Source organism: Ipomoea nil, unplaced genomic scaffold, assembly GCF_001879475.1.
Source record: "Ipomoea nil cultivar Tokyo-kokei standard unplaced genomic scaffold, Asagao_1.1 scaffold2403, whole genome shotgun sequence".
NCBI lineage: Eukaryota > Viridiplantae > Streptophyta > Magnoliopsida > Solanales > Convolvulaceae > Ipomoea > Ipomoea nil.
Window position 1 is genome coordinate 354,126 of NW_017618831.1, and position 27,907 is coordinate 382,032.

The following is a 27,907-nucleotide window of genomic DNA, read 5'->3' on the forward strand; positions in this document are numbered from 1 at the left end:
ATTTAGTGATTAATTGAGTTGACGGTTACTCAATTAAACACATTAATTATTAAACTTATATCCATTTTTTAGACCCAATTAGAATTAATAAAAAGATAAATTTAATAGTTAATTATGATTGGACAAAATTAAAAATAGTAATATAACGAGTTTGAGAATTATATTTGGAAGGGCATCCGAGTTCTGACCAATTCTCAAAGAGATCGCAATTTAGTAAACAGGAAGCAGAGGAGACGTCGAAAATGCGTGTCCAGTTCTGTGCAGTCAGACAAGCCAACGACCAAACCTAACTTCCGTTTTAGAGAGAGAAGCTTCTCTCCCTCTCTCTCTCTAACTTTATTCACGCTCATTGCGTTCGAAGAGAGAAAAGCAACTAGCTTCTTCTCTCTTCCAATCGATTCGCTGTGCAGAGATCAATCAATTCAGTTCCATTGAAGTGTTGTTGAGCCGACTAAAAACCATTGAGTTTTGGTGGAAAAATGGAGGAGTACTTGGGGAGGACATTCGAGAAGGAATTCGAAGGATTGGGGACGGTCAAAGGAACGGTGAGATCGTATGAATCGGACAGTGGTTTGTTCGAGGTCGTGTACGAGGATGGGGATTCCGAGGAGCTCGACGCGATTGAGGTCGTAGCTTTGCTAGGCGGCGGGTCCCACTCTGCTGACTATGGATTCTCCCGAGAGCCGTGTCCTGTTGTTGGCCGGAAACCGAAGAAACGGCGTCGTGTCGGGGAGGCGGGTAATTCGGGCTGCAACGTGGCGGCGGCGGCGGCTGACGGTGGTATGGGAGAGAGTTCGGGCGTCTCCAGTGATGGTCACGAGAAGGGAGGTGCGACTTTGAATTTGAATCTTAATGATCATCATCCTCGGCTGAACTTTGATTTGAATGGCGACGTTGATTTGAATGATGATGGTGGCGGGGGCGTTGGAAGAGTTTATCTCGACTTGAATTTGAATGAAGGATTGGATTTAAATACTGGCGTCGATGTAAGCGTTGAGTATAATGCTTTAGGTAGAGTTGAAGAGAACTTGAGTCGAAGTAATTTTATTGATTTGAACGCGGACCCAAATGAGGATGCTAACTGTGCTTTCGCAAAAGATGACTCATTAGAGTGTGTTTCTCTGGTTATCAAGGAAAAGAGTCACTCTTTTGACTTGAACTTAGAAGCGGGTGAAGAAGAACCTACAAATTTAGATGCCAAGTGTGATATGAAGGAGAAAGGAATAACTGTTCCTCAAGCTGATGGTTCATCCCAGAAGCATGAAAGACCCCCAATTGTTCTGGCGCTTTGCTGCCAGAATGTAGGAGGACCCTCAATGAATCACCATAGGGGTTTGACTAGGAATAAATTTGTGGATGGGAGTTTGAAGGAAGTTGAACTTAACTTAGTGGATACAGGGCCTGCTGGAGTTGGTTGTGGAAATGGGATTTCTTCAATTTCAGGTAAAGGGAGAAAAGGTAGGAAGCGGAAAAGTCTCTCTGATGCTCCTGATGATGTGACTGAACCAATGTTGAGAAGAAGTAGTCGGAAAGCAGGAAGGGCAGATTTGTCCTCTCATGATAATGATCCCGAAACAGTAGTGCCTGATGCTGTCAATGATCCCCTTTCATCTCCTGCACAAAGTGTGGTTTCAGATGAAAAACTTACTGTCTCAAGTCATGAAGACTCTGAGGAACGAAATTTCCTTCCTCCAAAGCCAGAGTTGCCCCCTTCTTCGGATAAGTTGGATTTAGAAGGAATCTCTGTGCTGGATATCTTCTCTGTTTATGCCTTTTTAAGATCATTTAGTTCCTTATTGTTTTTGAGTCCCTTTGAATTAGAGGACTTTGTTGCATCAATTAAATGCAATACTCCTACTGTATTATTTGATTCTGTTCATGTTTCCCTTTTGCAAATGCTGAGGAAACACCTGGAGTCCCTAGGCAGTGAAAGTTCTGAGTCTTCATCTAATTGTCTTAGGTAATTATCTCCATTTTCTCTAATATATGCATGTTTTTTAATACTTATTTAATCCATTTTGGGATAGTTGATATACTTACCTGTTAGATATTTCAATTGTATATTTTAGGTCTCTTAATTGGGATCTGCTTGACTCAGTCACCTGGCCTATATTTTTGGTTGAGTATCTGCTTACGCATAATTCTGGAATCAAAGTGGCTTTTGATATATGTCACCTAAAACTATTTGAGAGTGATTACTATAAGCAACCAACTTCTGTGAAGATTGAGATACTGCATTGTCTTTGTGATGATGTTATTGAAGCTGAGGCCATAAAGTCAGAGCTTAGTAGGAGAACGGTGATAACAAAGCCAAATATAGATTTCGACCAAAATATGAAGCTTGACAGTATGAAGAAAAGAAGAATTACAACAGATCTTGCCACTGGTTCTTGCTTGACAGAGGATGTCGATGATGAAACAGATGATTGGAACAGCGATGAATGCTGCCTTTGTAAAATGGATGGGAACTTAATATGCTGTGATGGTTGCCCAGCCGCCTTCCATTCCAAGTGTGTGGGCATTGCTAGCAGTCTTCTGCCAGATGGAGATTGGTACTGCCCTGAATGTATTATTAACAGAAAAGTACCGTGGATAAAAGTTGGAAAATCAATTCGAGGAGCAGAGTTGTTGGGCATTGATCCTTACGGCCAGCTATTTTATAGCTGCTGTAGTTACTTGTTGGTGTAAGTTCCTTTCCTCATGAAGTTATCAATGTTTAAATACATTGCATCTCTAAGTTTGCTCCCTGTCCTGCTCTCACAGAAAAAAGAATCAAAATAGTTTTTTTTTTTTTTTTTTTTTTTTTGCTTTTCTAATGTCAGTTGTTGCCATGGATTTTAATAGTCAAACATTTGATCTTAGTTTGAGGTGTATGGTATTTACTCTGAAATTCCTGGCTAGGTATAGTGATTATAGAGTTCTTTATGATTTTGTATATATATATATTTAGCATACTACCCACCACCTCCACACACACAGAGATACCAAATCGATCCTCATTTTAAGTGTTAAAGAAGTTATGATAGACAGGCTGGTAGGAGTCACTAAAGCTGTATGTGGCCATCCTACCAATTACAAGTATATTATGCATCTTGTACTGTTGTCAACTTTATTTGGTTAAGAGAGTCTTAATGAAGTATCCATGGGTGTCTAATGTGATCATGCCTTGGGTTCATTAGAGCAAATGAAGGATCTGCTGAATAGCCTGAATGGCTCTATTTTGATTGATGAAGCTCTTATGAGCTTTATCAATTGGGCTTTTCTAACTTTTTTCCTTCCGCACAAATGATTATAAAAGTAAAACTAAATAAGGCAGAACAATATTATTGTTTTTCTTTGACATAATGATACTCGTTTCCTTGATTTCTAGGGGCCTACTATCAAAATTATTATTTCATTTGTTTGAGTTGAAATTTAGGGATTGAAAGGTCTGGCGAGTGGCGAATAGCCACTGCCCTTCAGTTAGGCGGAAGCAAAATATGCGAGACACCAAAGAAAAAGAGAATCGAAAGAATATATTATAATGAAAGATTACAATAGATTATCTCTATGTGTACTCTATACTTCTATGTATATTAAACTATATAAGAATCCTATATTTTTAGGAACATGGGGAATAAATCAATCCTAATAGAGTAATAGGAATAGGAAACTAAGCCCCCACTCCTACAAGGAATGAGACTAAGGTTTCCTAATATTCAATACTCCCCCACAAGCTGGAACATCTAGAAGTTCTTAGCTTGAATTAAAACAAGCACTCTACCTCACTCTAAATTAAAAATGAAGATTAAATGCAACTAGAGGATAAGTGCTAGATGGCTTCATAATAGATGATGCTTTGCATGACCCTCGGGAATGAAGATGAACGCACCAAGGAAGAAGCTGAACATGATCCTTAGGAATGAAGATGAACACTCCAAGGATAGAGCTAAACATGAACAACCTCAAGATAACACAACAACATAAACACTCTAGGACATGCCAAAAAAGCCATCATCATCAAGAGCGGTAGAGGTAAAATGGAGCAAAGAATCGCAAAGGATGCAGTAGAGCCCATAGTAATGAAGATAAACCCAAAGTAAAGCGATGAGGATAACACACCGATTGGCATCGGGGAGAATAAGAGTAAAATAGAACACCAAGAAAACAAAGTAAAATAGAACACCGTTTGATTGTAGATACTAGATAGTCAACCCCCCCGACTTGAAACATGGGAATAATCAAAAGCCTTTGGAAATAAAATATAGTAGTGCTGAAATTGAACATCCTTGGGGAATAAATATGGCATACTGTAAATAAGGAAATAAACACAGTAATACCAAAAGTGAACACCCTTAGGAAAGATATTTGACAACAAAACCAAAAAGCTTTCAAATTTCACCAAAAAGATTGAAGAATGGCGAAACAACAATTTGGAAAAGGCCATAACTGGTGGGCACACGTGCTGGCGCGTGGAGGCGATGACAACGCATGGTGATGAAATTTCATAGGCTTGATTGTCATAGGGAGAGGAATCCAAAAAAAAAAAAAAGGAAAGTTGTTCCATCTGGTCTTATTTATTGATTTAATAGTTTACCTTTACAGTGTTTCTTAAGATTTCTGTAATTCAATGACCTAATACTTTTTTTGATAAGTTACATGATTTGATACTTATGAGGTTATGCCACAAATATGGAAAGCTTTAGTTTACTTTTCCAAAAGAAATCCAAACGAACGTGGTAGTCTATGAAATCTTGAGACAATATGGGAAGATATTAGGGCGTTACTCTTGAATCTTTTCATGCTTCTAATGATCCTAGTCTCCACTCCAGCTGGTTATATGAGCTTTTTGATCATAGCCTTCCTAATTTATAGGTACTTGCAGTTGTCATTTTCTTGGTTGTGATTGCTACTATATATGTATACAGCTTGAACTTAAAACTATAGGATGTATGACTTAATTACAAATATGTCTGCCTTAGCTTGCTAACTGAAGCTAATTATTGCATGTCACTTTTCCAAAATTTTTATATCTCATTTGTGGTTGGTAATCACCTTGCGGCTTGTGTCCTTTCATTCTTGTCTATCCAGGCATATACTTAAATAGTTCTCCTGTTATTATTGGTTGTCGCTAATTGTATGTTGTTTTCTATGTTCTTTCAGGTCAGATTCTTGGGGTGATGGATCATCATTTAAGTATTATGACAGGAATGATTTGCCTGCAGTTATCAGGGCCCTCAAGTCATCAGAAGTTGTTTACCGCACTTTGCTAGTCGCAATTTCAAAGCTTTGGGATGCATCTTCTTTAATTGATGGTGCGACAAGTGATTTGTACTCAAAGAATAAAGTTGTATGTGAGGATTTTCCTATGGTGCCCCTGCAACAGAACAATGATATAGTTAACGGCGAAAAGCCTATGGAAATGGTAATGATCTCTACATGTTCTGGTGACCAAGGATGCGAGAAGTCAGAATCTGTGAATCTTTCAGCCAAGATGGAAAAGCAACTGGGCAGTTCTGAAGAATCAACTGATTTATCTCAAGCTCAGTTAAGTAATCAAAATTCTAGCAGAAGTGGGATGCAAGATGATTCTGACTCAAAGCAGCAGTATATAGATGCTTATGTGAACTTTTATAGTTTTGCTCGTTCAGCATCATCAATTGTTGAAGAACTAACCCATAAACCATCTGATAAGTCAACTGAAGATGCTTTAAGATCAGAGGAAGAAATTATTTCAGCTCAGCTGAAGGCCATATCAAAGAGATCTGCTGACTTCTGTTGGTCAAATATTCAGAATTTAAATGTTGATGCTAGGAAAGAAAAATGTGGCTGGTGCTTCTCTTGCAAAGCTCCTGAATGTAAAAGGAATTGCTTGTTCTTAATGAATGATACTGGTCCTGCTCCTGAAAAAATTTCAAGTGAGGCATTATGTGCTAGCAAAAGAAACACTAGGAAAGGCCATCTTGTTGATATAATGTACCATATAATTTGCATAGAAGATCGTTTACATGGTCTTCTGTTGGGTCCTTGGTTGAGCCCAATGTACTCCCAGATGTGGCGTGAAAGTGTTCTTGCAGCATCTGATGTTGCCTCACTAAGAATTCCATTGTTAAATGTAAGGCTCGAACACTTCTGTATTTGCTGTCCATGTAAAAAAGTCCTTTGTCTGGGGGTGGGGGGTGTTTTTTTGTTTTTCCTTTCACTGGTGAGCTCATGTCAAGCATACTTTGTTTTGTGAACATGATGAGTTGCTTAACTAACTTGATAACAGTTAATGATCATATTGAAATATTTACACTACATAGGTATGGAATTGTTGGCCTGTTTGAGTGCATTACTCAATGCATTATAGGTTCCTGGATATTGTTCTCCAGGAAGATAGCTTCTAAACTGTTGGTTATTGGGTTCTGTTATTTGATTGCTGACTTTGTCAAAGACTATTTCCCCCAGCATTTGTTTTCAAGGTTTTGGGTTTACTAACCAAGTTGGATTCCGTGAAGTGTGAGACAGAGTAGGTATAAGTAAGTCATGTCTAGCTAGTATAAGTTGTCATTAACAAAATAAGTTGGACTTCCCTAAAAAAATTGTTTTCACTGTTTGGTGGTTGATTCAAAGAGCTTATACAATTGGTATTCAGAATTATGATCATCTTAGCTTTATGGCATATTTATGGAAACCACATATCATTTGGTTATTCTATGAACCTTGCACATAAAAGACTCCATAAACAGGAAGCAAAATATGACCTGAACTTTGTAGTTTAATCTTTATGGTTATCTCCTTGCATGCTTCATTTTATTTGAATTTGTCTTCCAGTTTTAACAATTTGGATTCCCTTTCTATTGGCGTTGCATCTGTTTGCCGTATTACACAAAGTAGTTTTCTGATTCTTATACACTCTTTGGTAACAGTTAGAGTTAAACTTGCGTCAACTAGCGCTTTCAGCTGAATGGTTTAAGCACGTGGATTCTTTGGCAACAATTGGTTCTGCTTGCCATATTGTAACCAATCGAGGGCGTGTTTCCTCTAGGCATGGCATTGGAAAAAAGGTTATGCATTCAGATCCGAAGTCAAATCCATCTTCAAAGGCTGGAAGTGGTTTGGGACTGTTTTGGTGGAGGGGTGGTAGGCTTTCTCGTCAACTTTTTAGTTGGAAGGTTTTGCCTCGTTCGTTGGCTTGTAAAGCTGCTCGACAAGGTCCAAATGATTCCTTACTCATTTTATTTGTATGCGCAACTTAAGACAAATTCTTAGTTTGTAAACACAGGTAGTGTGGGTGGGTGCATTTAAATCTTGTGCTCTGTGCTGCATTGGTTATTTCAGGGTGGGCACTTAAACTGGGGTATAACTATTACAGAGTTTAAGATTCGAATGCACAGGTCTGTACAACTTATGTTGACTTTAGAGTCTATTCTAAAATCTCTCACAAGTTTGTGGTCCTAATGATTTCCCACATTCCCTCTGTCCAATTTTGTGTCTTTATCAGTTTATGAAGGTCCTTTTGTGTCTTTTTGGTGCATGAGAGTTAAGTCTATCTACTTACAATTTTTTTTTATATGAATTAATATAGAGTTATTAAGTAAAATTTATATATTTAGAAACTATATTAAAAACTTTATTCAACATAAAGCTGAATTTTAAAATTGTTAAAGAGAAAAATAAGTAAGTGAACAAATATAGTAAAACATGAAAGGTAAAATGGGATAGAGGGAATGATAGATTTAGATTATGTCATGCAGGTGGATGCAAGAAGATACCTGGCATTCTATATCCTGATGGTGCGGAACTTGCCAAGAGAAGTAAATTTGCAGTCTGGAGAGCTGCTGTAGAGACATCTGGAAGTGTAGAGCAGCTTGCTCTTCAGGTACCTGTACTTTCCTCCTTGTATTCAACTTTAGCTTTGGTATTAAGTCAGCACTAAGCAGTTGCCTTACTCATTCTGATGATAGGGACCTTGTGAAAATCTCAGAAATGTTTATAATGGAACTAGCTTTCATTTCTCAAAGGCATTTAAATTGCCGCTTGTTTGATTGTTAATATTGCTGATTTAAAAATGTTTTAGTAAATGGATATAAATTGTACAATTGATTAAAATTTTTTTTTTTCAACTTTTGTAATCAGGTCAGAGATCTTGATGCACATATTCGATGGAATGATATTGGAAATGTTAATATTCTAACTATGATTGACAAGGAATCTAAAAAACCAGACAGATCATTTAAAAAAGTCATTATTCGACGGAAGTCATCTCGGGGCCAAGTGGTTAAGTATCTTCTTGATTTTGGCAAAAGAAGATTTCTCCCTGAGATTGTTTTGAAATATGGGTCCATGCTTGAGGAGTCCTTGGATAAAAGGAAAAGATATTGGCTGGGGGAGACCTATGTTCCGTTGCATCTCTTGAAAGCTTTCGAGGAGAAAAGAATTTCTTGCAAGTCCAATAAGTTAAGTCCTATCAAGCCCAGTGAGAGCAAAAACATCATAAAGAAGCCATTCAAGAAAAAAGGATTATCTTACCTTTTCTCAAAAGCAGAGAAACCTGAAAATGATCAGTGTGGTCATTGCAACAGAGATGTCCTCATAAGGTACAATGCTACTTATTGTTGGTTAAACTGCCATAATGTTTACTCCAGGCTGCTAATCTTATATGCGCAGATATAACTTTCATGTAATTAGTAAAATCAATAATTTGAAGCCAGCAATTATTATTTGGGTAGACTGACCAAACCATATTTTGGCAAAAACTTAGATATTTGATATAATACCGTGCTCTTCCCTTCCTTGCAACAACCTCATGCTTTGATCCCAAAAACAGCATCAAACTTGGCAATTCCAGCCGTCATGGTCCTCTGTGTGCACAGTTGTCAAGAGGACAGAAGGAATCCTCAATCTCATGCATTCTCCACGCAATCCTCCTAGTTCCTTTGTCTCTGTTCTCCACAAAACAGTCAATCCTTAGTGACCAATCGAAGTACAGGACAGATTTTGGATGCATCCAATATCTGCTTATTTTCAGTCTATTAAATTTTACAAAAGAAACTGCATTCTATTAGATCGTACCTTGTCAAAAGACTGAAAGAAGAGATCAGCATGAGCTTTCAAGCAGACTCTGTTGGGTTCTTCACAGGGAATGGAGAGGATAGGGAGTTTTTGGAGATGGGTAGGTAGGGTGGAGAGAGCGCAAGGTTTTAGATATCACATTCTAAGAATGCGACATTGTTGATAGATATAGTGGAGAGAGATTATGGTATTAGATATAGCATTCTAAGAATGAAAGATCATATCGCATTTTGAGAATGCGTCAATCATTTGAATGAATATTTAGAAAATAATAATATTTTGGAAAATTCTCTCCTTTTCTGGAGGCCATATAATGAGCAATGGTCCTTTTTTACCTTCTTTTTTCTTGTTTTTGTAATAAACTTCTTTGAATCTCATAATTAATTATTTTATTATCTCCAATTACAGGGAAGCTGTGAGCTGTCAGTACTGCAAAGGTAAGCACTTAATTTTGTTAATCTTCATATCAGTGCTTTATACACTTAAATATTGCCATTAGTCTTGAGATTTATGAATGATGTGATAGTTTTTGTACCTTATAATAAGATTAACACAAACTTTAATTGGGTTTTAAAATGTGATGGATCTGTGTTACCCCATTTGGGCTTTATGCCCTACTAGATTTGGGTTTGTCCCTGAGGCTGTACTTTAATACAGTAAGTTTCCTTGAGCCGTCTTGTCTTGATCAGTATTTGTTTTCAATAATGTGGGCCTCTTTGATGTTCAATGACCCTGTAGATTGCTGATTTTTTCAGCTTATTGCCACTAAAAATATTTTAACTGCTATAATCTTCTTACATTAAATACTTTTTCTTTCAAAATGTACTACTTTACATGTTTTTTGACGAAGGGTAGGCTGAAGGAGTAGAGGGTGTCAATATGATTTCCAGAATGTTTGCTGGTTAACAACCCTTGGACAGTTTTACAATTTAGTTTTGAAACAAACTGGATTATTGCAGACTGGATTTCAATCTTTTGCTAACTCTTTGGGTCTTGCTTCTATATTTACTCTGAAGTTATTAAATACTCAATTACTATACTACTGACGTGAATTGAACAATGCTATTGCTTTCTTGTTGTTGACTACATACTTTATGTATAAATATTGTCCAATAGAATGTAGTAGAAAACTATAATAATGCATTTTATAAGGGCTTGGCTCTCAGAGGGATTTTGACGCCTCTTCAGGTTCTCCCAGTGAACTCTTTCTAGGTCTTAGCCAATGTGGCTGCTTCATGTTCCTTTATATATGAATGGTCAAAGGCCAATACAGCACTTTTTCTTTTCTCTCTTTTTTCCCTTGTTTAATTTTTCAGTGATATTCTTGAGTCTGGTTTCATAATTGAGTTGATCAATAGAGTTACATTTTCCTTTTCACTTTTGAGCTTTTCCGTCTTGTATGGGAATTCAAGTGGCCTTTGTTTGTGCTTTTGTTAGGCTTTTTCCACAAAAGGCATGTGAGAAGGTCCACTGGAACTATTCCTGCTCAATGTGTCTATACATGCTACAAGTGCCTGGATGGGAAGCATGTAAAAAGCAAAACCAAGGTGAAATTAGGGACGAAAAAGAATAAGAACACATCAAAAATCTTAATGGCATTGCGTTCACGAACCAAGAGAAGGGGTACTAAGGATAAGCAGCTGGCACATTCTCAAAATAATACTAATAAAGATCCTGTTGTTATGCCTCTTCGACGTTCTGCTAGGAGGGCTAAAATTTTGTCTGTGCAAGAGAAAAATATAAAGAAGAAGATTGGAATGACAAGTGGTAAATTCATGAAATCAAGGAGAGGGAGGCCTAAAATTTTGTCTGTGCAAGAGAAAAATATAAAGAAGAAGATTGGAATGACAAGTGGTAAATTCATGAAATCAAGGAAAAGGACTTCAAAGAAACCAACTGAAGCTATACAGAAGAAGAAGAGAACTCAGTTCTTTCATATTTACTGGTTGAATGGCCTCCTGCTGTCACAGAAGCCTAATGATGAACGAGTTGCACTATTCAGGAGTAAAAAGCTTTTTGTTCTTTCAGGACAGTTGGGTGCCACAGTTGATTCACCAAAATGCAGTCTCTGTGGGGAACTAAAGTCTACACTTGCACTGAATTACATAGCTTGTGAAGTTTGTGGAGGTGAGAAATTGCACTGCACTTTGAGAGTTTGAGTTCATCAAGTTTAAAAAGCTCAGTTTTTTTGCAACCATTTCCATGCCTGGTCTGAGCTTTTCCTTGGATGCAGTACTTACTTACCATTTGGTCTAACCCTTGAGTTTTGATGTAACCTGCATTCTCCAAGAACAAAACAATGATAGAGTTGCCTCTACATTGCAAATAGGGGAATACTTTTATTTGCTGTTGAAGCATTTATGCATCTTCCATTTTATTTGTTTGTAACCCTGACTGTTATTTTCCTGATTGCTCTCTTTTTTTTTTTTTGGTTGGTATGTGCTTTGCAGATTGGTTTCATGGAGATGCATTTGGTCTTACCTCTGAAAGACTTGATATTTTAATTGGATTCAAGTGCCACAAGTGTCGTGGCAGCAGCCATCCTGTGTGTCCTTGTATGCCTATCATCAGGGGTGCCGAGGCTAAGCTGGTTGGGCTGAAGAGTGATGCTATGATTGAATCTGCAAACTTGAGACATCTTGAAGAGAAATTTCAATCACATGTAGAATCAAATAGATCTTGCCTTTCTGGTGATGATGACAAGAAGCAGTTGTCAAATGTTACTAATGTAGGCAATGAGGATGGGAGTTTGCATGTGATTGGGATAGCAGAGAGCACATTAGTGATGGATGGATCCGGAAGGACTGATATCCAACTGCAGGATGAGCCGATATTGTTGAATGAGAATTTTGACAATTCTAGCCAGAAGGATCAGAAACCACCAGAAGAGTGGGCATTTCCAAATGATAAATCTTCAATTGAAGGTGATGCCATGGAAATTGATGATGCTCCTATTGGTTTGTGGAGCAAAACATGGAGACAACGCAAGCCTTGTTAGTACAGAGTGCCTATCATTTTCGTCGTAAGTGGAGCATAGGGGAACAGGATAATCATCATTGACAAGAATAGCTGAAGAATGGTAACTCAACAGCCATTCTGGAATGATGGTAAACAGATTGACACTCAACATAGTTGCCTGCTTAGGCGTTTTTGGGTTCAGGTTAACTACTAGATGGAGGAAAAAAAAAAGGCTGTGACTGTAGATTATAGTTTTATACATATAGTTGTGCTAAATATCATAGAAATTAAAGAAGTTTTGGATCTTCATATGTCATTGACATCGAGGAACCAATTACATTTCATTAGCAATTATATCAGGCTTCTTTTGACAAAATTCTTAGTTTTGATTCAAGATTGGTTAGTTGAACCCAGCATTAGGTCAGGGTAGAGAATGGATGCAGAGAAGCACCTGAGTTAGCATTCGGTTCTCAGTTCGGAGATGTTGGAATTCTTTTTCCCAGTGTGTCTTGTCAATTTATTCTACTTCAGTGCAACAACTGGATTAACTGGGAAATATTTGAAGGTGAAACTGTTAAATACTTCGTATACAAGCATTGGCCAAGCATTCATCTGCTTCTTTTGTTCTCTCTAATTTATATTGTGTTAACTTTCGTCATACTCTGTATTTAACATTAAGATCTTATTTTTCCCTTTGCTGATTGAGTATTATTTTCTTTTCTGCATAGCTAGCTTTATCTAAAGATGTAAAAATGGTGATCTAAGACATCTCTTTTCTGTAGCATGTTTATTAGGTCAGTTAGTTCTATGAAGTAAAGGGTAGGAATGTATTTTATTTTTTTGTTAAAGAAATGCAGTCTCCTTATTTGATCTGCACATTTAACACTTTATGGTGTAGTGTTCTGAAGATAGTCTGTTGGAATTATTGTTTATTGATGATGATAAAAAAAAAAAAAATCATTAAAAACATCAGTGTTTATACTCTATTGAGGTGCATATTTTGCAGGTAATGTATGAATGTTGAGGCCAGTTTCCATGAACAGTTTGGCTTCAAGAATGAGAGTTTGCTTTATTGGTAGATCTCTGAATCATTTGATATCCCACTGATAATCAGTTTAGCTTTCCAGTTTCCAGCATTCTTGATATTATGAGATGGCTGTTGGAAATTTGGCTCCTCATTATCTCCCTGTTGGTGGTGCACAATCTGGAAGCTTAGTTATCTGTGCAACAATCCTTGAAGTTTAGCTCTCAGTTCTCTGCTTCTGACTTGGAGGGATGTCTTCAAACAACCTGTAGCATAGTATTATCAATGGTGAGGAATTTGGGAAAAACAACTCTTCAACTTTACACTAATTCACTAGATTTTTGTAGACTTCAAATGTTCGTAATTCCCTAAAACATATTCTTAGATTTTTGTATGGTGTCAATAATACCAGATTACAACAATGCTCGTCCCTAATTGTACCGAGTCTTATTGACATCAGTATTAATATAGTACCTAATATAACAAAAGTTGTATTTAGTACTATCAGTACCACAGTAGAAAATCCAATCTTCTCATATTATAGCAAAAATTCAATAAATTGAACAGGAAACTTTTTGTTTGATAAAGTAGGGCAGAATTCAGCAAGAAAAAGGGTGTTTGAAGTGCACCAGCAAAAGGCAGCTAACTTACATGGACTTGATTCTCTTCCTCTTATCGCTGCAAACATAGGCGCTCAACTCTTCAATACTTAAGCTATCGAAACTTTCATCGAGATCAAACTTCAACAAGTTACAGTCATCCAAGGGCAACGAAGATCCACTAGAACTGAGAGTGGTTGATATGTCTTTGAGTTGTCCATTAAGTTTGTTCATCAAAATAAAACCTGTATGAAAGATGGACAATTTACAACATAGATACGAAAAAGGTGAAATTTACAATGCTACATTCATATATTGAATATAAGTACATCACAAAAGATTACTGAGCACCAAAGCTTGTAATCTTCGGTTCGTGCAAGTAAATCACACAACTTGAATAAGAATGAATTTTGCATGCTAAAACACAGATTCTTGTGAACAAAGAATCACAAAACATCAACAACAGTGTTCACTTTTCACGAGCGAAGGCCAGTGTTGTCCAGGGCAGCAAATGATAAGTTTCATATATTCAGATAAATTAAGGAACTTCCACATCAAATAGGTAGATGATAACCAATTTCTCATTGCTATAAGTATAGGTTGAGATAAGACATACTGAGAGCACGGAGAAACTTCAAATCAAACTTCTTGGCCAAAGCTTCATTACCAATTTTCTTTGCATGTTGGATGATCAACACTTTCAAACTAATCAAAAAATCCTAGCAATTAAAAGACCAGAACACATCAGTCTTGCATTTCAAGAACACCTACAGTTTGCACATTCCAAGTGAATAAATCACCCAGAGAAAACAGAAATTGGAAAGACTCACAAGTTCAGAATCGGTTAGCGAGCAAAGCCATCTGACATCATCAATTCGATTTTCCCTCCCTAAAATCAATTCTTCTCTATCCATGCCTATGTTCTTGTGAACTTCCCTTTCTCAGCCTCCAGAAGTTTCTGCAACCAAATTTACAATCATGTTACTCTTCAGAGCAAACTTTCACAACACATAGCTCAACCACTCCAGTACCAACTGCATTGATCTAAAAGCATTACTTGAAAACAAGAACATAAAACAATCTTAATTTCAGCAAACTAAACTGACATAGAAAACCAAGATAGAAAGTGAATGCTGCACAGTTATAACTTTAGAGACAACAAAACTTATAACTTTATCAGAAAGATCATTCATCAAAGTTATGAGCTCATAGGATTCTTCATCAAGGTTTAGGCAGAGAAATTTTAGGAATCGTATAAGGTTTAGTTGAATATCAACTAAATCAGAAACAATAAGCTCCATAATTTCAGATTTTCAATTGCAGTTGGACATCATAGAAGATGAACAGAGATTGAGAAGAGTTCACAAATTAACGACGAAGTTCCGTACAGAAGTTTCCAGTTCTGAGAGCGTGAAATTCTCCTGAGAAAACGCCGTCGGAACGGAGGACCGAGCGCCGGCGGCAATCGGCGGGATTTTGGGAGAGAAATTTGGAGGGAATTAGGGCAAGTGGAGTTCACGCTTCTAGTTATATATCAACGTGGATATAACCGCTTGCTTCCCCGTTGGGCCTTACAATTGGGCCAAATATTGGGCCGCAAGTCCCTGGCCCATATTTATAACAATCAAAGCCGCAATGAAACTCGAAACCCCATCTTCAAACTGCTTCACTCTTCCTCGAGCTTTCATCCATGGCGACTGAGAACAACAAATCAAAAGCGAACAAGAGGAGCAGGCAACGCTATCTTCCCCAAAACGTAATTCCTATCTCTATCTTTATATATAGCTTTTATGCATATACGTGTGTTACTTGCAGCTAATTTTGTTTTGATTTTTTTTTTTTTTTGTCATAAAATAGAGAGCAGTGAAGAAGGCGATACGCCCAGGAGTGCAGGGGTTTTATATAACCTGCGATGGAGGGAGGGAGCGCCAAGCCTCTCATGAAGCTGTTAATGTTATTGACTCTGTATGTGTTTTCAATCTGAGAAATTAATAGTTGCAAAAACTATCCTTTTTTAGAGCTTATTTTTGCTAAAACTAAAACCAATTTGGTATCATAAAAAAAGAAATTTACTTTTCTTTGTGTAGTTAGGTTAACCTTGGTTAGCTCTACACATTTAGGCCTAGGCACAAGGAAGATAAACTATCCCCCTCTCCCTATATTTATGCTCCTGCATAGACATTACATTGGCCTGCATTGGTTCTTGTTCTAATTGGATGTTCAGTTCAGTGGGTGGAATTGTAGACTTGGAGTCCATAATATTGTATTAACAAATTCATATTTGTTGTTAGCAGTGTTGTAAAAATCGACCTAGGCATCCCTAGGCCGAGGTGATTTAAGCCCTAGGCGGCTTTTAGTTGGCTGGCCGACTAACCGGCCGACTGGCGCCTAGTTGGGCGCCTAACCCCGCCTAGTTGGCACCCAACTAGGCTAAGTCGGCACTCAACTCGGCTGAGTGTATTTTTTGCTTGCTCGGTTGCCCCTCTTCTATATTTCTCTAGCCATGTACTCAACTAACCATCTAACATATGTAGTTGATTAGTTGGTGGGATTATAATAGTCTAACAACTCACAGCCCTGAGTGGGAAAAGTGGAGACGATATACTTGAATTACTCGACCGCCTAGGTGGTGCCTAGGCGCCCGACTAGCGCCTAGTGCCTTCTGCAACATTGGTTGTTAGACATTCGGGAGTCTTGTTTCTCTTTTGTATTTTGCCATGCTAATTACTCCATATGTGATATTTGAAGAAAAGGCTTGTTGCCTTCTTGAATTTTCAAGTTCCCAATTTCTGATTTTTCTTTTAATGCTTTTTCCTGTTGTAGTTTTATGAAGAGCTGGTTAATGGGACACAAACAAAAGCGGAAGATACAAAACCAGTAAAACAAACTTTAAATAAGAAAATTGTGTTCAAGGATTCTGATTCTTCTAGTAGTGATGAAGAAGCTGAAGAGGAAAGTGAAGACAATGTGAATGGTGGAGATCAGAAGGATGCAGATCACACCCAGACGAGTGAAGACAATAAAGAAAAAGCTGCAAGTGATGGGAGCGTCAAGAACAATGATGGTAAGGATGGCGTAGAAAAAGCTGGTGATGATGGAAGTGGTTGTCCAACCAATGGAACATCTGGATCTGAAAAAGAGGATAATGTCTCTTGTCAGCAGCAGGTGCAAGGAAAGATACAAGGTAAGGAAGAGCAAACAGAAAGTCATGAAAATAAAAAAGATGAAGTTGTGGAGCCACCTGCAAAGAAACAATGTCTGGAAACAGTAAAACCAGCATCTACGGTAACTACATCTAATAAAAAGGAGGAGAAATCTATTGATAGACTAATTGAAGCTGAGCTTGCTGAGTTGGGAGATAAGAGCAAGGTAAAGAAAGCAGCTACTGTGCTCACATTCCGGTCAATCTTTTAAGTTCTCAGATTTACATTAGAATTGTATTTATTTATTTATTTGTGAACAGAGACGTTTTAGCTACCTAGACTCAGGTTGCAATGGTGTTATCTTTATCCAAATGCGTGTTAGAGATGGAGATCCAAGCCCAAAGGATATTGTCCAACATATGGTATCCTCTCTTGCCTCAACAAAGAAGCATGTATCAAGGTATAACTTTTTCAATCAAGAAATTACAGAAGAATTTGGTACTTGACCAATATTACTTAGGCTAAGAATGTTATGGCTTTAAACAGGTTCATGTTAAGAATACTGCCAATTGAAGCAACATGCTATGCATCAGATGAGGAAATAGGGAGAGCAATCAAACCTCTCATTGAGAAATACTTCCCCTCTGAAACTGAGAGTCCACATAAGGTGGTCTTCAATTTTTTTTTATTCTTTCATTTCAGACGACTGAAAATTGTATTTCTGTTGATGGAATGGATATTAGTGTTTCAACTAAGGATATCTCAGGAGATGAATCACATGGTCTTTGAGTTATTATAAAGGAGCTTATAGAAGTTTGTGCTTGATATGTGCCGCACCTTAATTACGTAATATTTAAAATGGATTAAGTCACTCTAATCTCTAACTAAATGAATTTATGTATATGTAGTTTGCTGTACTTTATGAAGCCCGCGCTAACACTGGAATTGATAGATCAAAAATTATCGACACAGTGGCAAAATCTGTCCCTCAACCTCACAAAGTTGATCTCAGCAACCCAGACTTGCATATAGTAGTTCAAGTTGTCAAGGTAAGCAGTTTCTCCTCTTGCATGTTTTGTCTTTCACTGCTGCTCTCCTATCATATCAAAGTAGTTGTTTAGTTGACCCTGTCTTGTATTCAGTACTTGAATTGTTTTCAAGTATGCTTTAGTTAAATGTAGGCTAGTTTAGCCTGTCAAGTAGATATGTTCCTAACTCTAAATTTGAACATCTAGTTGAAAATGATTTGGTTTTTTCTTTAAATGATTCTGTGAAATCTATATGAAGGACATCTCTCTTTTGACTAGTGCCTTGATGAGACTGGAGAGTGGAGAATGATTTAGATTTGAATCACTTTGTTTTAGCCCTTGTATGGTGCCTTTTGGTAGCTTCTATGAATGATGAGATCATTTATAGTGCTTGTTTTGCCCAAGTTGAGCTCTTTTAAAAAAGGCTTTTTTGAAGAGCCTCAACACTACTACACTAGAGCTTTTAGCAAAAGAGCTTTTAGAAGACACTGTTTTTAGTGTATGGCCAACTTATGCTTCTTCAAGTAGATAAGCTCCAAGCCAAGGACTTTGTGGTCTTGTGGCACCAAGTTGCTCTCCCATATGGGAGGTTGTGGGTTCGAGTCTCAGTGGTGACGATATTGACTCTTTGTGCTTCAGTAGGTTGGGCGTTGGGAAAGTATGAACAGATATTGCATTGTAACAGAGTCGGTAGTACTCAATAAATAAATAAGCTCCAATAAATTGTGGGCCAAAACATATGTTTATGTTGGTTTTAATAAATGCGTTTTGGTCATGGATTTTAAAATCTAAACCACTTGTCATTTCTGGTCTGTTTATTTTGCAGACAGTTTGCTTGCTAGGGGTTGTCGAAAAATACAAAGAATGGGCAAAGTACAATGTGAGACAGCTGACGTCTTCCAAGTGACAAACCTGATATAACCACATGATTGAGAGTAGTACTCAGAATTGGCGTAAAGTGCATTGCAACATGGGGTTTGTGAACAACTTAAGAAACTATCATTGCAACATGTTTTGCCTCGCTAGATCTGCGAGTTGATATTTCTGATGCTACCTTTAGTTAATGGGGGTTATAATTTAATAGTTTTTAGTGATGGAACATCTTTTTTCTTTCTTGTGCTTAGTTAATAAGAATTTTTGTTTTAAGGTATTTTTCGGAGAATTTCAATGATTTAAGGTATTTTTATTAGTACAGTTTATATTGATGCAGTTGTTGGATGCACACTCTCATATTTTGGTCTGCAAGAGGGGTCAAAAGTTTTGGTACTTTGAAACCAGTAAAGTTTTGAAGGATCTGATAGGAATTGACCAAAAAAAAAGTGTCAAATAAACTGTTTGAACTTATTACATCTGTGCAATTTGGTTACTAAACTTAAAAAGTGCCCAAATTGGTCACTAAACTTAAAAAGTGCCCAAATCAAACCAGATAAACAAACTTATTATGTTTGTGTGTTAACTTAAAATCACACCATCAGACAAATGAAATATGTTGCGTAAAATATTTATATACTTTTGTGATAAAATAGCTTTAAAAAAGAATGAGAAGTGTCAAATACACTTTGAATTTTAACACATTGTGCAATTGAACCATTGAACCAAAAAAAAGGAAGGCAATTGGACTACCATTAAAAACTCTTGTGTAAATAGTATTTTTTTTAAAGGTTGTTTTCAAATTTTCTTTAAATTAATGCCACATTATATATAAAAATTATTTTAATTATTATTTTTAAAATTTAAGAGAAAAAATAATAATTTTTTTTAAAATTTTAGAAGAAGGTGGAGGCAGTCATGTTGTGTTTCTATAAACACAAAGTAATGATAATAAAAAGTAAAAAACAAGAATTGTGTAAAACTTTGGATCTAAAATTCGACTTCTTATGCACTATATTGAGTAAAAAAATCATATGAATTCATCTGATTTAAAGAAACAAATGGTAAAGCTAGTATATGTGGTGGTACACAGCTTCAAGTGAGCCTAATAATTATTAAGCAATGGGGCAATAGTTTTTCTTCCAATCTATCATCATATGAAGAATGACTTGATCTTCTTCTCTTCACCACAACAGGCAGCACCAGTTTAAGACTTTGAAATCTACAGTGTGGGCTTGAATAGCTTCTCAACCATCTTTCTGTACTCTGCAGAGAAGCAAATGCCCACTGTTCAGACACTATAAAGGCAAAAAAAAAAAAAAAAAAAACAAGCGACCCGAATCTATATGTTACCTTCTTGATTGCCCCATAGCGCTGCCGCTTGAGAATTGAGAGGCGAGCTGATGTTTGGCTCTGAATCATAAGATCAAAACAATGGAACGGGAAAGTTAAGTACCAGAGATGACAATAGATTGCGGGGTTAAGTAATAATGGGAATATAAAGCAGGTAGAAATGTAGAATCTACCTCCTAGCAAACTCTGGATTGAGAGTAGTATAGTCCTGACATCATATGCAGATGACCATTTGTCCTGTAAAATTACATGTCAGACTGCATCTTACAACGATATTGTAAGAACCCGGATTGATTAAAAGAAGCTGAGCAGTAACCTGAAGAATGTCCAAGCATATGTTCCCAAACACATCAACATTGGGATGAAAACAAGCAGTCTCGAATTTCACGGTGGGGGGTTTGAATGGATACTCGTTCGGGAAGGCAAGGGAGAGCTTGTATTCTGTTCCTTCGAAAACAGTATCTTTGCTACCAGTGATTGTCCCTTTCCAGCAAAATATGTTGTCTTCTTCAGGGAATGCTGATATTCCAGAATCACCACTCATCTGGAAAGAATAAAGATATACAGTCAGATTCATTCCAATGAGGAAAAATAAAGAGAATACAGAGATCACAGCCTCAAGGGAAACCCGAATTTCTCACCATCAAAGCCATCAGTTCGGATTGCAACCTGTTGATACACAAAAACACTGCAATTAGATTTAAAACAAAATGTTCATAAAACAGCTACCACTAGACAGTGTTGCAAAAATCCCGCCTAGGCGTTGGCCGGCTGCCTAGCGTATCACTATATCAGTGGAATAGGCAATTGGCCGGCTAGGCCGCCTAGTCGGCCAAGATTAGCTATTGTTTCTTTCTTTTTTAAAATGGATTATTTCACTCAAAACGACATCGTTTTGAGCAAAATAACCCTATATTGTTCAAACTCTAGATTTTCTTAGGTTAATATTTAATATTTTAAAAATCAGTAAGAGAAATTGTTAGCCTGAGATTCATAATGCTTCAACTTTCAAGAGAACAGAAGAGAGCCTTCAAAATCAGAGAAAAGTTTCAGAAATAACTCAGATCCTTCTAACCTATTGCTAGATCAGAATCAATTAAGAGTCAGAAGACCAAAACCGAACTAATTAGAGAATAGTTCCAGAAAAAAAACTCAGATCCTTTCAACCTATCCCGAGATCGGAATCAATTAAGAACCAGAAGACCAAATCCAAACTAATTAGATCCAATTCAAGAAGATTAGGAGAGAGACGCTTGACCTTTTGAGAACGGACTGGGTGTCGACGGTCTTAGCTGGAGGCAGTGGCTTCTTCGGTGACGGCATCACGGGGAGACTGTTAGGGTTGGTATTTGCCGCCGCCATTGCTACACAAATTCTTAATGATCTGAACCCGATAGAGAGAAAGACTCTTCCGGTACAGAATCAGAGAGAGAAAGAGAGAAAAAAAGAGAGAGCGAGAGAGATTATCTGCCGGAAGAGTGTTCGGTTAGGGTTCGCAGGGACTCGGATGGGTTATTAAAAGCTGCCATGAACTGCCGCCGCTTTATAAAATTCAAAAAAATTTCGAACGTTGTGGACCGCAACGGCTAGTTCTCCAACCTGTACGTACTTTGCTTCCCTTTCACTTCATCTTTTTCGCATAATTTTTCCAAATACTCTAAAAATATCAAATTTGAGCTGTAAATACATTATTGCTTTTGGCTTAGTGGTATACAATATCTTCTAAATTAGGCACTTTCATAATTTCATATCATAATTTTAAGAACTTATGCTACATTCACTATTTGATATTTTGATTTCACCTTTTAACATTTATTTGGGTCAATTAATTCACAAGTAGTTAAGTAATATAAATAAAATGGTCAAATAGGTCCTTCACCTTTGCACAAAAGTATAATTAAACCCCTAAATTATTAAAAAGTGCAATTAAACACTTCAACTTATTAAAATCGGTCAAATAAATTCAATTTATCGATATGCAGACCATCGTTGACTGTCACTAACTGTCATCGACTGTTGTCGTTGATAACAATTGGAGAAAAAAAAAAATCAACGACTAGCATGTCCCTTTCTCCGGTGGAGAAGGCGACCGCAGGTTACCCTCCGGTGGAGAACCTTTCTCCGACTAGCAGTCCCTTTCTCCGGTGGAGAAGGCAACCACAGGTTACCCTCTCCAATGAGAAGGTAATGAAGAAGGCTCGCCTTCTTCAAAGGCAACCAATGACCATTACCGATCATCGAAATTGTCAAAATATTGTCGGAATCCTAATAATTTGCTATTGCAGGTCATTAATTGATTTTAAGACTTCAATTCATAAAATAACATGTTCATGAGCTTAATTTAACTTTTCAAAAATTAATGGGCCTAAATACACTTTTATATAAAGTTAAATAAATAGTCTATTTAACCATTTTTCATGATTTTATTGCTAAGAAACATTTTTCAATTTTAAAATAAGAAATCAAGTTATCAACTAATAGATAGATGCATTGTATTCACATTCTAGACTAATCTAATCCAACATATCTCATACATGAATAATGACACCTATCCTACAACATGCGCAGTAACTCAAATATCTTTCATTTGAACCAACACCTTTTGGTCGGATAGTAATGTTCATCAACAAAAATTCGAGAAGCAAATAATCAATCAAAATAATAAATAAACAAATGAACAAATTTCATTTCATTGAATGAGAAGCATTCCAAGCTAACATATGCACAACCTTCCCCTTTCACATATTTTGATGGATCGAAAATATATATATATATATATAAATATATAAATATATATTTAAAAAATTACTTCCACCCCCATTTACAGAGCTCTATCTGTATATGCCCTTATATTTTTTTTTATATATATATATGCTTTATATTCATGCCAACTGTACTGTATCCACACTAGAGCCCGAGTGCGCAGCAGCAAGAAGAGCTGCCCCAATGCCTGATCCATCTTCCATTGCCCGCAGAGTAACATAAGACGATATTTCCTCCCCCAGAATCTCAGTCACTGCTTCATTCAGGTATTCCCTGAATATATTGTAGCTTGTATACAAACCTCCTTCAATGGCCACCACTGTTCTTTTCATCCTACTTGGCTTCTTCGCGCCTCTTTGTTTCCCGCTAGATATGCCGCTGCTGCCATCACGGCCGATCTTCTTTAGTATTCCCACGATGCCCGCGGCTGCCAGCCTGGCAGCTCGTCGGGTCACCACGTCGCATACCTCCACCACGACCTTCCGGACGGGAAGAGTGGTGTCTGGTAACTGTGGGGTGAAATGAAATGCTAGCAAGCTTAGAGGCAAAATGTTGATGGGGCAATGCAGGATTAAATGTAGACCGGAGAGTTTACCTCGAGAGTTTCTCGTAGAATTCTTCCTACTTCACTTAAGTCGGGTGAGTCATCCTCGTGCATAGCTGCCATCTGTGGCGTCCTGAGGTTAAACGGGGAAGAAAACATCACGATGATAGATATAACAACAAAAGAAGCCAATGGGTGTTGCTAATTGCGTTAAAAACACCATCAAAATGCGGTTAGGGTGCAGGAGTGCACGAGATGGTCAATCCAATATCTTCCCTGGCATATATATTATCCATTGGATCGGAAAGTAGAATATCTTATGCATTGGAAACGGGCATTGAAAATAGAATATACCTTAGGATGAATGGCGTTGCAAGTTTAGAAGATACAGGTGCAAAAACATTGGATTCCTGTGACATTCTAAGAAGTACTCTTCTCACAATGTCCCCTAAATACATTCCTGATATCATTTTTTCGAAGCCCTGCAACAAGATTGAAAAGGTATAATGCACAGAAAAATATGTTAGTGACAGTTTTAAGAGGTACCAAATTCTACCTGATCGTTAGGGTTTGGGCTATTGACATCTAGTTCGATATCATATGATGTTCTTGGCAAATGAGATGACCAGAAGTTTCCCCATTCTATATTGACAACCTAAATAGTAAATACCACGGAGCAGAAATACATGTAAACAGCAGCTTTCGCAAATATTATCTATCACAAGAACAATATGAAAATGAGACATATACCATGCTTCCAGACGTAGTTAACAGGCCTTGACATTTTATAATTGCCTCTGCTCGCTCCACATAACAAGCATTTGTACCTGTACCGATTATGACTGCTGCAACAGTGTCCTCATCGTTATAGTGTCCGAGAGCCAGTGTTCCCACTGTATCATTTATCTGTTCATTGAAAAACAGACAAAGCTGACAATAAATTCTTCAAAAATGTAGACAGTTGAACAGCTGAACTTACCAAATACACTAAATTACTAAAACTGACAAATCATAAGAATATAAAGGAAAAACTGTGTAGTACTACAATGACAAATGCATCATGTAAAATGCTAATTTAAGGCACAATGATTGGTGTACTCTAAAAATTTAGTCAATGTAGTGAGTGCTTTGGGAAACTATTCCAGTTCTCAACTCCCTGTAGACCAAAAAGGTTGAGATGGATCTTAACCCTGAATATACTCCATAATGCATAATGTACGACAGTTTTCTTTCATCAAAAGGAGAGTATATTTAAATTTCTCATGAAGAGTAAACTTGGTAAGAGAACATAAAACAAAAAAACTGAATATACATACCAGAGCTGCTACCCGAACATCCAGGCCTTTTCTAGAAGTAGCTTGCCCTAGGCACTCAGCAACGTTTCTTCGAACCTGACAATCAGATGTTCAAATACTACGTAAGTAGCAATTAAGTTTTTTAACTAAAAAAAAAACACTAACAGAGCTGATACCTACAATAAAATCAGTACACTCTAGAGATTCAGGTAAAAGAAAAGCTTTTCCATAGACTCAAACCCCATCTACACCATAAACTAAGAACACGGCCATCTTATTGTATAAACATATATAATATAATGTTTTTGAGAAACCAGACAAACCCACTCCAGAATAAACATGAAATGTCATGCTAAAAAGCATTCACTAACAAGGAAAGCCAGCAGCCAGCTCAGGATACATTCATCAAAAATACATAGACATAATAGAATATCTACTACCAATAATACCCAAAAAACAAAACAACCAGCCAACTAACCATGTCTTCAATTGTAAAGCCCTTTGTCCATTTCATCAAAATGCCCGATGAGACAGAAATTTGTTTGACAGGAAAAGAGAATGTGAAGCCAAGGTCTCTCCTGTTTTGCAAATGCTCTGAGCCACTACCTTCCTTCTCAATGAAATCCTTAAGTGATGATGCAATAAAATCAAAAAGATCCTGCCATTAAACATAAGAGTGCAAAAATAAAGAAAAGGTCAAATTCCTCACCACCAGAGCAACTAATCATCATGTTAATAGAGAAGCCAACAAATAATCGAACAAAATCAACCACCTCAGTGGTGCCAGTCATTAAATATTCAGGAATTGGTTGTCGGTGCACGTCATCTACAACAATAGACCTCTCACCACCTACTTGAACTCGCAAAACCCGAAAATTTGTACCTCCAAGATGTAAAGCATAACATGTCCCTTTCTCACTCCTGTATAACTTAAAATATCAGTTTGTCAAGAACAAAGAAAACATGTCATTCCAAGAAAAAATCATAATCAAAATATGTAGTTAGAAGAGATGAAATGTTGGAACAAAATCATGTACAACTTTCATTTTCTGATTTGAAACCCATGTGCCATACTTAGTAAAGTTTTTTGATCCATATATGAATTCAACCAGCATAAAAACATTCAATTTACAAATACTTCCCACGCATATGCATACAACTATTTAGGTTGAATTAAAAAAAAAAATGAACAGAGTAACAAGCTAAAGCAAAACACCACAGCACAATAAATCTAAACAGACTAATGGGATTAAAAAATTTAACCAAAAATCCACTCATCTTCTCAACCTTCAATGTGCCCTTCCATAACAATCACAGTAATAAATGTGTAGTCAACATCTAAAATGACAAGAAATTACTCCTAAAAATTAAGTTTAGAAAATTTCATTTTGAAGAATAGTATGCCTGAATCTTTTGTTCAGTGAATAAATTGAATAGCATTCCTCTGTAAACAAATCAGGCTGCAAAGCTCAATCTGAACCAACACTTAAGAGAATTACCAAAGTCAATGGCAGATTTCAAAACCAAACAAATGAATTAGCTGAAAGGATTCAGATTGACTGAATCTGGATCAATATAAGTAGGAATCACATAAACTCACCAATGGAGAGACACAAAATAAAGAAAGCACAAATTACAGTCATCCACAAACAGATTACCCTATCTGAGATGATTCTATCATTCCACATTAGAGAAAGGTATAGCCATCGCAACCAAACACATATAACCGAAAAAACAAGTCAAATGCGCGTCCATATATGTAAATGTATCTGCACATACCCATTTGGAAGATTATCGACATGTGTGAGCAACATCTTGAGCTTGCTCCCACCTTCAGAGGCGAGGCCGGCGTGCATCTCGACCGCCATGGCATCGACAACCTGCCGCAACCGCCCAACAGGGGTGGCACACCCCTTCTCCAGCTCCTCCAGCGCCTCCAACACCTTCCACCACTTCATCCACGACCGTACCCGCCTAACCACCATGGACGCCGCCGCCACGCAAGCCACCGAGGCACAGCCCGCCGCCAGCCCCACCGCTAGCCTCCCCATATACAGCAACGTTTTACTTCTTTATTTCCTGCCTCCCTGCTGGCCTTTGCGCTCTTTTCTCTAGTTTCGAGGTTAAATCAGTCAAACTCTAGTAATACGACGGCGTTCAATCACAGTCCCGTTTTAAAACTCCCTCCTTTTTAGAGCAATCGGCGATTGAACCAAACAGTGCCGTTCACGCACACACTCCACAAGCATCGCCGTCTCCGGCGAGAAGAACGCCAATCGGTACCGGTCAAATTGCGGAGTAGTCTCCCCTAAATCATAGTCAGAAATACGGTGACTAGGGGAGATGCTCGTCAGCCATTAAACTACTCCCTCAAAGTGATGTTTATCGCCGGCTCTATGAGGACTGGAACCGATTAAACGGCGGCGATATGCCTCGCCGGAGATGAAAGCACGACGAAGAGAGAGAAAGAGAGAGAGAGTGTGGGCGGTGTTCTTTGGGTTTTGTACACTAGCAGGTACGGAAGAGGTAGAGGTAGAGCGAGTGTTGGAAAGCGAACTGCTGTATACTTATAGTGCCACGCGAAGGACGGATTTGCCCTCGAACAACATACCAAATGACGGATTTGAATATCAGATTTTTATTTTTTCTTTTCTTCTTTTGACCGTTTGGGAATTCGAGAATGTGTGTCAATTTAGAATTTTGTTTTCCCGATGCCAAATTACTAAAAAGGGCTTGCACTGGTTTTTGGGAGTTTTTTTTTTTTTTTGGGAGTTAAGAATGGCTAACTTGGTGATGTTTCAAAGGGTGTGGATTGATTTCTTCTCTTGCTATGGTGGTCACTTTCTTTTACATCCCATTAGTTCGCATAAAATATTTGAAGGGAAATAAAATTAAAATTTTATTAAAAAGATTATCGAAAAAATTAATTATATTGTTTAGTTAGTAGAAAATAAATTACTAAGAATATTGATTTTATTATTTAGTTAGATTTGAAATTGTAAGAAATAATGAGTATAAAGACAATTATAATTATACACAATAATAATAATAATAATAATAATAATAATAATAATAATAATTAAGAAAAGATGATGATGGCATAATTGTCTTACTTGTTTTCCATATGAAATAAAATACCAAGGCGGCGGGAGAGGGGGGTATGAAAAATGTTTTCCTCATTTTTGAGGAAAATATTTTTCTCATTGTTGAGGAAAATATTTTTCATGAACCCAACAAAGAAAATACTTGTTTTCCTTTTATTAAGGAAAACATTTTCCTTGGGAAAACACTTTA

General features: G+C 37.2%; 5 protein-coding genes across 7 annotated transcripts; 2 read left to right on the forward strand and 3 right to left on the reverse strand.

Moving 5' to 3' along the window:
- The first annotated feature begins 205 nt into the window (after positions 1–205).
- Positions 206–12,806, forward strand: LOC109152357 (DDT domain-containing protein PTM-like). The gene is made up of 9 exons (XM_019299997.1): positions 206–1,960; positions 2,070–2,684; positions 5,143–6,094; positions 6,891–7,176; positions 7,719–7,843; positions 8,101–8,561; positions 9,445–9,473; positions 10,474–11,163; positions 11,487–12,806. Exons 1-9 carry the CDS (start codon positions 480–482, stop codon positions 12,032–12,034), a joined length of 5,187 nt encoding a protein of 1,728 aa, XP_019155542.1. The 5' UTR covers positions 206–479; the 3' UTR covers positions 12,035–12,806.
- Positions 12,807–12,908: 102 nt separating this feature from the next.
- LOC109152360 lies at positions 12,909–15,148 on the reverse strand. 2 transcript variants are annotated; one of them, XM_019300003.1, is made up of 5 exons: positions 14,985–15,148; positions 14,448–14,575; positions 14,234–14,336; positions 13,670–13,862; positions 12,909–13,284 (listed from the first exon to the last, which is right to left on the reverse strand). In XM_019300003.1, the coding sequence occupies exons 2-5, from the start codon at positions 14,529–14,531 to the stop codon at positions 13,236–13,238; spliced, it is 429 nt and encodes a 142-aa protein (XP_019155548.1). In that variant the 5' UTR covers positions 14,532–14,575; positions 14,985–15,148; the 3' UTR covers positions 12,909–13,235. The 2 variants fall into 2 exon arrangements, with proteins under 2 accessions (XP_019155548.1, XP_019155547.1); XM_019300002.1 differs by having other exon boundaries at positions 15,006–15,146.
- Positions 15,149–15,248: 100 nt separating this feature from the next.
- LOC109152358 (THUMP domain-containing protein 1 homolog) lies at positions 15,249–18,944 on the forward strand. Of its 2 annotated transcripts, XM_019299999.1 has the most exons (8): positions 15,249–15,373; positions 15,475–15,582; positions 16,441–16,986; positions 17,081–17,220; positions 17,307–17,427; positions 17,669–17,809; positions 18,615–18,710; positions 18,776–18,944. In XM_019299999.1, exons 1-7 carry the CDS (start codon positions 15,308–15,310, stop codon positions 18,693–18,695), a joined length of 1,203 nt encoding a protein of 400 aa, XP_019155544.1. In that variant the 5' UTR covers positions 15,249–15,307; the 3' UTR covers positions 18,696–18,710; positions 18,776–18,944. The 2 variants fall into 2 exon arrangements, with proteins under 2 accessions (XP_019155544.1, XP_019155543.1); XM_019299998.1 differs by having other exon boundaries at positions 18,615–18,944.
- A 697-nt stretch (positions 18,945–19,641) lies between these two features.
- LOC109152359 (ubiquitin-conjugating enzyme E2 20-like) lies at positions 19,642–21,534 on the reverse strand. The gene is made up of 6 exons (XM_019300000.1): positions 21,270–21,534; positions 20,653–20,680; positions 20,328–20,555; positions 20,185–20,248; positions 20,012–20,071; positions 19,642–19,924 (listed from the first exon to the last, which is right to left on the reverse strand). The coding sequence occupies exons 1-6, from the start codon at positions 21,371–21,373 to the stop codon at positions 19,881–19,883; spliced, it is 528 nt and encodes a 175-aa protein (XP_019155545.1). The 5' UTR covers positions 21,374–21,534; the 3' UTR covers positions 19,642–19,880.
- A 1,141-nt stretch (positions 21,535–22,675) lies between these two features.
- LOC109152188 (hexokinase-3-like) lies at positions 22,676–27,217 on the reverse strand. The gene is made up of 9 exons (XM_019299758.1): positions 26,393–27,217; positions 25,387–25,534; positions 25,092–25,271; positions 24,635–24,709; positions 24,069–24,224; positions 23,875–23,973; positions 23,673–23,800; positions 23,370–23,451; positions 22,676–23,283 (listed from the first exon to the last, which is right to left on the reverse strand). The coding sequence occupies exons 1-9, from the start codon at positions 26,662–26,664 to the stop codon at positions 22,894–22,896; spliced, it is 1,530 nt and encodes a 509-aa protein (XP_019155303.1). The 5' UTR covers positions 26,665–27,217; the 3' UTR covers positions 22,676–22,893.
- Positions 27,218–27,907: the final 690 nt, after the last annotated feature.

Bases quoted from the DNA above. Each gene is read 5' to 3' on its own strand.
- LOC109152357 (XM_019299997.1), top strand. From the start codon at position 480: ATGGAGGAGTACTTGGGGAGGACATTCGAGAAGGAATTCGAAGGATTG. The intron at 7,177-7,718 runs GTCCAAATGATT...TATGTCATGCAG, and splicing joins TTGTAAAGCTGCTCGACAAG to GTGGATGCAAGAAGATACCT. The intron at 11,164-11,486 runs GTGAGAAATTGC...TGTGCTTTGCAG, and splicing joins AGCTTGTGAAGTTTGTGGAG to ATTGGTTTCATGGAGATGCA.
- LOC109152360 (XM_019300003.1), bottom strand. From the start codon at position 14,531: ATGGATAGAGAAGAATTGATTTTAGGGAGGGAAAATCGAATTGATGAT. The intron at 13,863-14,233 runs GTATGTCTTATC...TCTTTCATACAG, and splicing joins GAAGTTTCTCCGTGCTCTCA to GTTTTATTTTGATGAACAAA. The intron at 13,285-13,669 runs GTAAGTTAGCTG...ACTATGCTACAG, and splicing joins AGGAAGAGAATCAAGTCCAT to GTTGTTTGAAGACATCCCTC.
- LOC109152358 (XM_019299998.1), top strand. From the start codon at position 15,308: ATGGCGACTGAGAACAACAAATCAAAAGCGAACAAGAGGAGCAGGCAA. The intron at 15,583-16,440 runs GTATGTGTTTTC...TTCCTGTTGTAG, and splicing joins CTGTTAATGTTATTGACTCT to TTTTATGAAGAGCTGGTTAA. The intron at 17,810-18,614 runs GTAAGCAGTTTC...TTTATTTTGCAG, and splicing joins TAGTAGTTCAAGTTGTCAAG to ACAGTTTGCTTGCTAGGGGT.
- LOC109152359 (XM_019300000.1), bottom strand. From the start codon at position 21,373: ATGGCGGCGGCAAATACCAACCCTAACAGTCTCCCCGTGATGCCGTCA. The intron at 20,249-20,327 runs GTTACTGCTCAG...GTAATTTTACAG, and splicing joins TATGCTTGGACATTCTTCAG to GACAAATGGTCATCTGCATA. The intron at 20,072-20,184 runs GTAGATTCTACA...CTTATGATTCAG, and splicing joins AATCCAGAGTTTGCTAGGAG to AGCCAAACATCAGCTCGCCT.
- LOC109152188 (XM_019299758.1), bottom strand. From the start codon at position 26,664: ATGGGGAGGCTAGCGGTGGGGCTGGCGGCGGGCTGTGCCTCGGTGGCT. The intron at 25,535-26,392 runs GTATGTGCAGAT...TAAGTTATACAG, and splicing joins GTCGATAATCTTCCAAATGG to GAGTGAGAAAGGGACATGTT. The intron at 24,225-24,634 runs GTATGTATATTC...TTCAATGAACAG, and splicing joins ATGTTCGGGTAGCAGCTCTG to ATAAATGATACAGTGGGAAC.